Raw genomic sequence first — 9,739 nt, forward strand, 5'->3', positions numbered from 1 at the left:
CGGCTTCTTGATATTGTGGTCTCCCCCCCCCCCTCCCCCCATCCCTGTCCATAAAGTAATCAGAGATGACTCCCTGTGGCCTTCTGCCTATAAATTAGCTATGTATAGAGGATGCTGGCACTTTATAAAGCAATAATACACACACACACACACACACACACACAACCGGTATGCCTACTGCTTAAATATGTTTCATTTTGTTCAAGTTGAAAAGAAGTTAATGAACATAGAGGAGCATAAAGTTCCCAATTTATGGATTTTTAGTACCCTACACAAAGGTTTTGCTGATGACATTGATACATGCTAGGTCCCTTAATGAGACAAGGTTTTTTTATATGGTACCATGCTAGTTTGAGTTTTATGTATTTTATTTTTGTCTTGGCATGGTGATAAGGTGAAGCATTTCCCTTTTGTGTAAACTGGCTAGTGACTTTTTCCTAGCACACCTTAAAGCGGACACAAACATTTTTTAATTCAAAATATTTAGTTGCACCACTCCGAAACATACAAAGATAAATAAACACTCCTTCAAGCCTATGAGCATTTCAGTGCATGCTTTTTACCCTTCTCTTTTCATAACTAGGGTTATACATGTGGCAGACATTAGCAATTCCTCCTTTGCCGGACACCACCTACTCCACCAGTCTGCCGGATTCTGTCCCAGCAATATGAAAGAAAGGGAGGGGTTCCTCCAATAAATTTTAAATCTTTTATATTTGTCATCATGCAACTGAAAAAAAGGCTGCTATTTATTATTATAATTTAAAAAAATAGATTTTATTTCTGAAATCTTGCATCTTTAATTTGGGTCCACTTTAATGGTATTGTGACCTTTAAACCACGGTTTCCCAACATGAGAAGAAATACCCCTTTATGAAACATTGTAAAAAGATAGAACAAAGTACTGGCACCAGAATGCAGTAGGGATGGAATAAATCACTCCTAGGCTAGCATGCTCCTGTTCAGCAGTGAATATAGCAGTATGGAAGAAGAAAGCTGGGCACTGCTACATAAAAGCCCTTTATTGTGGCTGGGTTCGTGGCATACAGCAGTGGGGGGAAAAAGGCCTGACATCTGTTTTACAAGGTCTAGCCTTGCTTTGTCAGAGGCAAACACATGTACACCTTGCGAAAAAGCTGTCAGGCCTTTTTTTCCCTCCAAAGCTGTATGCCACTAACCCAGCCACAATAAAGGGCTTTTATGTAGCAGTGCCCGGCTTTCTTCTTCCATACTGCTTTATGAAACATTGTATTTGACAAGTTACACCCTATTGTGAGCAACATCACTTCTAAGTACCGTATTTTTCGGACTATAAGACGCACCTAGGTTTAGAGCAGGGGTCCCCAACCCCCGGGCCGCGGCCCACTGCCGGTCCGTTGGCAGTTTCCAGCTGGGCCGCGGCGGGTCTGTCATCTCGCCCCTCCCCCCCCCCCCCCGCGGCCGCCACTCATGTTACCTTATGAGCGGGCGGCCGCCTCCGGATTCCCCCAGGCGCCGCTCTACTTCATGCAGTACTATCTCCTCCTATAACAGCAGCGCGTCTTGCGTCTGCTGTAAGGAGGGAAGGAGGCGGGGCAGCGGTTCCCATGGTATGGTTCCCATATGCTGGGCATCTTAATCGCTTTGTTCCCATGTCCTCTGTGTCCCCCATCTCATATTTCCATTCTATTACCAATGTCCTCCACCTCTGTCCCCGTGTCAGCCAGCGCATGTGATACATACTTGTAGCTCTTTTGTGTCCTTCGTATTTCCTTTCTATTGCCGCGTGATGTCCTCCGCCGACCCACGTGTTTGCCAGCATTTTAAGATACAATCTTTCAGCCGCACAGCTCCCTCCATTAAAAAGTCACATTACAGCTTTGTCGATCGATAGGCGGGACAACTCTTCCATCAGTGGGGCCAATCAGTGCACTCCCTGCTACTGAGGGAGTGCTGTGATTGGCCCCAATGACGGGCTGAGCTTCCGCCCTCGGGACTATCGGGTGATGTTTGAATAGACCAGGAAACTTAAAGCAGCGTGATTGGTGGTCTGGGGAAGTGTCCCCCGCCTGATTGGCTCTTAGATCGGCAAAGCTGTGCGGCGACTCCTTAATGGAGGGAGCTGTGCGGCTGAAAGTTTGTGTCAAATGCTGGCGGACACGTGGATGGAGGAGGAGAGGGACAACACGATCAGGAAATAAATGACTGTCATGAATTTCTCTTTGCACCAAGTCTTTCCCTTCCTCCATACAGGGAAAATAAGCAAACACACCTGGTAAAGCAAGTTTAGCCATTGGCTGTAGAACATCTGTTGTCTAATTCATGAACTTATGCAGGGGTGTAACAAGGTCCCACCGGGCCCCCCTGCAGAAATACTAAGTGGGCTTCCCCCCTCGGGGCCCGCTTAGGGCCATTATGGGGGGCTGGAGGGGTCGCAGCATGAGGGGAAAGCCATGCTGCACTTCGGCGGGGAGGGGGGAAGGTCCCCCGCCTCACCTCGGGCTCTGCGCTACCCTCCAGCGTTGAATAGTTTGTGTATGCAGGTGGCGGGCAGCGGCAGATGCATACCTTCCGTGCGCTCCAGCGTGGATTTTCCTCTCTCTAGCCTCTGACCTGACTTCCTGTTTATACAGGAAGTCGTGTCAGATACTAGAGGGAGAAACGTCCACGCTGGAACGCACGGAAGGTATGTATCTGCCGCTGCCTGCCACCTGCATACACAAACTATTCAACACTGGAGGGGAGCGCAGAGGGAAGAGCCCGAGGTGAGGGGGGGGGACCGTCCCCCCTCCCCGCCGAAGTGCAACATGGCGTTCCACTCATGCTGCGTCCTCTCCAGCCCCCCAAAATGGCCCCGAGGGGGGCCTGGGCTCCCTGCGGGGGCAGGGGCTGCAGGCCCTATTGTTATACCAGTGAACTTATGACCATTCATGGCAAAGTAGGCCTTTTAGCGTGTTGTCAAAGTGACTCCTCAGAGCAAAGCAGGCAGATGCCTCAAGCCTTTAATAATGTTGTCTTAATCTGCCTTTTGGGTTTCCTCTCCTGACTACCACCGTTTTATGTGAATAAGGTATCAATGAACATTCCTTAAGGTTAATAAATTTGGGACAGGAAGAAACAACCTAGCTGATTTCATAAATGACTGGTGCAGTTTACTTACGTTCACTGGATTTTATCAGTCTGTATCTGTGGAACTACTGCATGTTTTGACATACAGTTTTAATGAAATACAACCTGTACATATTGTGTATATACATTGCTAATGGCATACATTGCTAATGGCTTATTATTTAGTGGCTCTATCAATTTTTTTCTAGGATGTTTGTGAACACTTTTATCCAGTTTAAGAAACCAATAATAGTTGCTGTTAATGGACCTGCCATTGGACTTGGTGCATCCATATTACCACTGTGTGATGTAATCTGGGCAAATGAGAAGGCCTGGTTTCAGACGCCTTATACTACTTTTGGACAAAGTCCAGATGGCTGTTCATCACTTTTGTTCCCAAAAATAATGGGTATCGCATCGGTAAGTTGATATTTTGGTTCAGAAACTGTAGTTTTTGCATGTACCGTAATTTGTAGAAAAATGCAGTCACACAACAAAAACCTAATAACACTATGAAGTCATGTGCACATACCATTTATTAAAAGATTTCCAGGATACAGTAACCTCTTCATAGTTAGAATAAGAAACATATTCACCTACTTTCAGTAACAGATTTTTTTGGAATATAAGACGCTTCAGACTGTAAAACGCACCTAGGTTTAGAGGTAAAAAATCAGGGAAAAAAATACTTAACCTAGGTCGGTCCATAGTGAGGGGGGGGGGGGGTGTCTTATGGAACCCCACAAAAAACTGCCCTCTCAACTAGGCTACACTGCACTAACACTTCAGCTCTTGCCAATTCAGCACTGCTTCCTCTTCTCCCTTGTTCCGGGTCTGCTTCAACATGCATTCCTCTTGATCTCCAGCATCTTCCGATATGGCTGTACACTGAGGCCGCCTGCCACTATACCGCTATATCAGAAGATGTTGGAGGAGAAGAGAAACGTGAGGCAAAGCAGAACTGAAGCGAGGCGGGAGAGGAACGCTGGCCAGGATGCGGTGCTTCCCTGCGCACTCTGCACAACATTTTACCGTATCTATAAAAGGCGCATTCACTTTTCCCCCTAGTTTTGGATTAGAAAAATGGTGTCTTATATTCCGAATAATACGATCTGTCTTTTAAAAAATGTGTGTTCAGAGTCAAGAATAAATGAAATCATAATTAAAAAAAAAAAATCATATATTTTATCATTATTCAGATGGGACTGCTTACAGTCTTGGCATGGACCTCATCCAATTCAGTTTTCTCCTAGGATAATTTTTTCATTTTCTGTTTAAGCAGTAGGATTAGCCATCCTATGCCAGGGGTAAAAAAAACACATATATAAGTAGATAAATACTTGATCTACTTGCATAACACATGTATTGTACTGTCCACACTTTGATTTCAGTGAATGTTCTATAGTAAATTAAGAGAATTCTGTTCCTGGTGGGGGCCATGTCTTTTGCCCACAGTTTAGGCTAAATCCTGAGGTCCTTTCTGCCCTTTACTTTTTTTCTTTTCTCCTCCAATTACGGAGTCACCTCAGCCTTGCTTGTAAACACAAGTGAGCAGGGGATCGTGTTTCAGATAAGCAGCTGGCAAGGAAATAAAGGGAAGAGGAGGAATATATTATAGATAAAAAGAACCCCCAGCATGCAACTGTTTGGCACTGACTACTAAAGGGCCAGTGCTCCTTAAAGCGGAATATAACCCTGCATTTCAACTTTGCTCTAAAACATTATTTACAGCATATTATATGCAACCAGCATTTTTTTTTTTACTAGACCAGCAGCATTGGAAAGGTTACACACAGAGCTTTAAAGTTCCTGGAGAGAACTGCTCCCCGCAGCCGAAGTTTAGATAGATACATTTAGGTAAACAAAATGTAACAAGTGAGGAATGTTACACACTCTTTGGCTGTCCTCCAGCTCCTGCACAGTCAGAGAGAGTGAGTCACATTCCACACTTGTTACATTTTGTTTTGCTTAAATGTATCTATCTAAACTTCGGCTGCGGGGAGCAGTTCTCTCCAGGAACTTTAAAGCTCTGTGTGTAACCCTTCCAATGCTGGTCTAGTAAAAAAAAATGCTGTTTGCATATAATATGCTGTAAATAATGTTTTAGAGCAAAGTTGAAATGCAGGGTTATATTCCGCTTTAAGTATGTGAGAACTCCAAATCATAACAGCAGAAAATTTTGAATGCAGGATTAACATCTTTATCACTTAATACACTCAGACCAGTTGCTGTTGAAATTTAATTTTTATGGTGACACTCCCGCTTTAAAATAACTTTTTAACACTCTGCAAATGAAAAGGTACCAAAAAGAAAGTGAAAAAGTACTATTTCCTTGCTTGCTGGTGGCTTAAAAGGCATTTTATTTAACTTGGGAGAAAGGGTGAATTGGATCAGGCTCACTATGTTATAAAAACCTCATCTTTAACCCAAAACATTGAAAAGGAAGCTTCCTATTATGTGGTACATATAAATGAAAATGCCACTCCTAGATTTATTGGGTACAGGTACATAGGGCTGATTAATGAGATGCAAATAATTTTGAGTTGATGCAGGTTTATGCATATTGTATTATCATCCTCATCATCATCATCATCATTATTATTATTATTTTATATAGCACCAGCATATGCAGCTTAAAAATGACTAAATCTTATTTCACCAAGCTGCATACAAAATGTGCATAATCCTTCATCAACTCTTCATTATTTGCATATCATTGACCTTCACTAATTTTGACATCATTCAGTTCAGGTTCACAAGGTGAAGTAGAAATACTAATAATTTTGAGCTAGTGCAAATTGTAGGTTAATTGTATGTACATTTATGCAGAATAGGACCAATGAAATGCAGTAGCTTATTTTGATTGGTCATTTTCCAAGCTGTATAGGGGTATGTTTTGAGTGGTTATTATCTTTTTAAAGCACATTGAGAAAAATGTGTTATAAAATCTTAATGTATTTGATTCAATTTAAGGTGTATTCATAGGAGTTTATGATCGTTTGCTAGAAGTCTTTCAGGTATATATAACCAGCATACATTGCTAAATACATATTGTTTTTATTTTATTGGCTGCATTCATTTTTTTTTTTTTTTTAACTTATGTGAGAGGCACTTTGCGAAATATTTTTTCATATGCTTATTTTACCTTACCAATAATTCCTTTAATTCCTTTTTTTTTTGTATAGCGCTTTTCTCCTGTCGGACTCAAAGCGCTTGCAAGGCAGACACTAGAGCGCACTCAGTAGGCAGTAGCAGTGTTAGGGAGTCTTACCCAAAGATCTCCTTACTGAATAGGTGCTGGCTTATTGAATAGGAAGGGACCCGGGATGGCTGTAAAAGTAAGCCAATTTATAAAAAAAAAATACTTCTGATATACTGCCCTGAGACCTTTCTATCGGGAAACACATTTGCGATTAAGGGGTTGCAAATTTGTTTAATTATTGTAGGGAAATAGTCCAGACTTTAATTTGGGTAAGGTTCTTTGAGTATGTTTTGAACATAATTTGAATTTTTGTCGTCTTTCCTTGAGGTCTTTTACTTGTTTATCCGTTCATGTTTCATGTTAGCCTTTTGCATTACTCACACATTTTTGTTCTGTATGTTAGGCAAATGAGATGTTACTTAGTGGAAGAAAGTTAACTGCACAAGAAGCATGTGCGAAAGGCCTTGTATCTCAAGTGTTCTGGCCTGGAACTTTCACACAAGAGGTCATGGTTCGCATTAGAGAACTTGTTACCTGCAATCCAATGGTATGTAGCATTAATGCCTTTCAACCTTTATGAATTGCCTATTTGCTAAATCTTGGACCAAAACTCAGTTGTACTTCTTTATCTATTTTAGGTACTTGAAGAATCTAAAGCTTTAGTCCGCAATGTTATGCGGCCAGAATTGGAACAGACAAATGAAAGAGAGTGTGAAGTGCTAAAAAAAATCTGGGGATCTGCCCAAGGAATGGACTCGATGTTGAAATATTTGCAAAGGAAAATTGATGAATTCTAAAGGAGACAAAGTGTTACTTGTTTTATGAAGAAGCCTTGAAACACTTTCAGGGACATCTTTTGTTTATGATGCCCTAAATTATTTAATTTTTAACAAACATGGATTAAAACCTGCCATCAGCTGTTCACAAGCCGGCGCTAAAGACTTAACGTCTTTGTCTACAACCTCGTCATTTCATATCTTGAACTACTGTTCATACTGAAAGAGGACGGTGAAAACACTGAGACAGGGATGTCTAAAAATGCATATTTTTGTTTAAAAGTATATGTATTATATATTTAAAATAAAACGGGTAGCAGCCCTAACTTTCATTGACCTTTGAGGTTAAGCTGAGGCAATGTTGTTTTTTAAAAAGCAAGAAAGGTAAAATACCTCAGACATTTATTTTTCTTTTCTAATTTTTGAATGGACTAAAAACCCACATGACTATAACCAATCATTGATACATTTTAATAAACCCAAAAAGTGTGTGTTCTCAGGACGTGCTCATAAAATGTTAAAGGAAAATTATCTTGACATATTTTCAGAATGAATATGGAATAAGCATGAGGAAACCACTGTCAAGATGTTTTTCTTTGTGTGGTGCAGTATTAACAGGTCACTGAGCTATCTTGTGTTAAAGGGTGGTTTATTCGCTTCTCTAAGACTTTCTTTTGGATAGTTAAAATACTTAAGTTTTTTGGGATGAATCTTCATAGATGTTATGCAGGTTATGTATTACACCAAAAATAATTTTATGTTCATACTTGTATAAATTTTAGGTTTCACTAGAATATATTTTATTTAATAAGTTAATTTTGGTACACTATCAAGGCTCAAAATATTCCACCCAAAAACTACCTTTTCGTTAGGCGTGTACTATACTATTGCCTTTTTAATCGATACACTATATAAAACGTATATAAATATATTTTACTTCTTATGTATAGTGTAGACACATGTCTTGTAAATATCAAATGTGCCATTCCTTTGGGAGCGTTTAAATGATTTGTGACTGCAGATATATTACTATTAATTGGATATCTGTGTTTGCAGTTTGGTGAATGTATGAAGAAAAGTAATCCATATTATTTTTGTACAGTTTTTACATTTTTACTTCCAGATGACCATCTCCCATTCTTGTTGGAGAGTTGTTCCCCTTGTAAATCTGCCCGTAGCTTGGTACAGTATTTTTGCATTCATTGGACCCGATGCCTTTGTTCTAAAGCATAAATACATAAATTGTACAGTCTGTAAAGTTTTCTAAAATGCACAGCTGTGACATTGGCGAAAATAAAACTAATTTTCTTAACAAAATCACTGCTTTCCTGGGTAACACTGGTACTTCTGATTTTGTGCCTTTTTAAACTCAATGTTAGAAAGGTCCTATTAGATTTAAAGTGTCGTTCCACTGCAATAAACCCTAGCAACTTCAAATGCCTTGCGTTTCAGAAATAGAAAACTGACTTCTGATAAATGTAACATATTAATAATGGTGCAAGCCCTAATTGGTGCCTTGCAAGCATGCTACAACTTCAGTTATGGAATGTATGGCATGGGTGGGCAGGCACTTGCTGAACTGCAAACCTTCCTGAGGCATGCTCTATGCAGAGATTTTAATTACTGTATTCAAATTGAGAGTTTATGTATAAGCCCTGGTATTTCCATAACGGAATGTGTACCAGACTTTCCTCTCCATGTCCCATTGCAGAATTGAGAATCTGCAGATTTCTCATAGGATCAAATTTATGATATGCTTTTCTCATTATTTTAATTGTTCTATTTCTTTGAAAATTATGTTGTTCATTTTAAAATCACTTCATATCTATTTCACTAATTATGTACAATTCTCCTGTTTTTTACCCTTTGATTCTTTTCACAAACGTTAGAACTTTTAATCTGTTTCACTGTTGGATTGCTTACACTAATTGCTGATATAAGTAAAGTAACCTAAGTTATTTGTAATCTCCCTGATAATTAAAAGTCAACTGAAGTGAAAAGAATATAGAGGATGCCATATTCATATCCTTTAAAAAAAACAGTTGCTTGGCAGCCCTGCTGGGCTGTTTGGCTATAGTAGTGTCTGAATAACACCATAAACAATCCTGCAGCTAATCTTGTCAGATCTGACAATAATGTCAGAAACCCCTGATCTGAATATGCTTGTTCATGGGCTATGGCTAATCGTATTAGAGATAGAGACTCCTCAGGATAGCCAAGTAACTGGTATTGCTTAAAAGGAAATAAATATGGCAGCCTCCATATTTCTCTCACGTCAGTTGTCCTTTAAATAGAATTAAAAATCTTCCATGCAATAGGAAGGGTAGCACCTGGAGTCCAGGTATACAGTGGAGGAAATAATTATTTGACCCCTCACTGATTTTGTAAGTTTGTCCAATGACAAAGAAATGAAAAGTCTCAGAACAGTATCATGTCAATGGTAGGTTTATTTTAACAGTGACAGATAGCACATCAAAAGGAAAATCGAAAAAATAACCTTAAATAAAAGATAGCAACTGATTTGCATTTCATTGAGTGAAATAAGTTTTTAAACCCTCTAACAATAAAAGACTTAATACTTAGTGGAAAAACCCTTGTTTGTAAGCACAGAGGTCAAATGTTTCTTGTAATTGATGACCAAGTTTGCACACATTTTAGGAGGAATGTTGGTCCA

The 9,739-nt window shown here is 39.7% G+C and overlaps 1 protein-coding gene across 2 annotated transcripts in view; it reads left to right on the forward strand.

Moving 5' to 3' along the window:
* CDYL (chromodomain Y like) overlaps positions 1-8,382 on the forward strand; it is a 121,367-nt gene extending 112,985 nt beyond the window's left edge. For both annotated transcript variants that reach the window (XM_068236836.1, XM_068236837.1), the window contains 3 exons: positions 3,297-3,507; positions 6,693-6,836; positions 6,928-8,382. In XM_068236836.1, the coding sequence (XP_068092937.1) occupies positions 3,297-3,507; positions 6,693-6,836; positions 6,928-7,086 (514 nt within the window). In that variant the 3' untranslated portion in view covers positions 7,087-8,382. The remainder of the gene's footprint in view (positions 1-3,296; positions 3,508-6,692; positions 6,837-6,927) is intronic.
* The last annotated feature ends 1,357 nt before the right edge of the window (positions 8,383-9,739 follow it).

The sequence above is a fragment of the Hyperolius riggenbachi genome, chromosome 5 (genome assembly GCF_040937935.1).
Source record: "Hyperolius riggenbachi isolate aHypRig1 chromosome 5, aHypRig1.pri, whole genome shotgun sequence".
NCBI lineage: Eukaryota > Metazoa > Chordata > Amphibia > Anura > Hyperoliidae > Hyperolius > Hyperolius riggenbachi.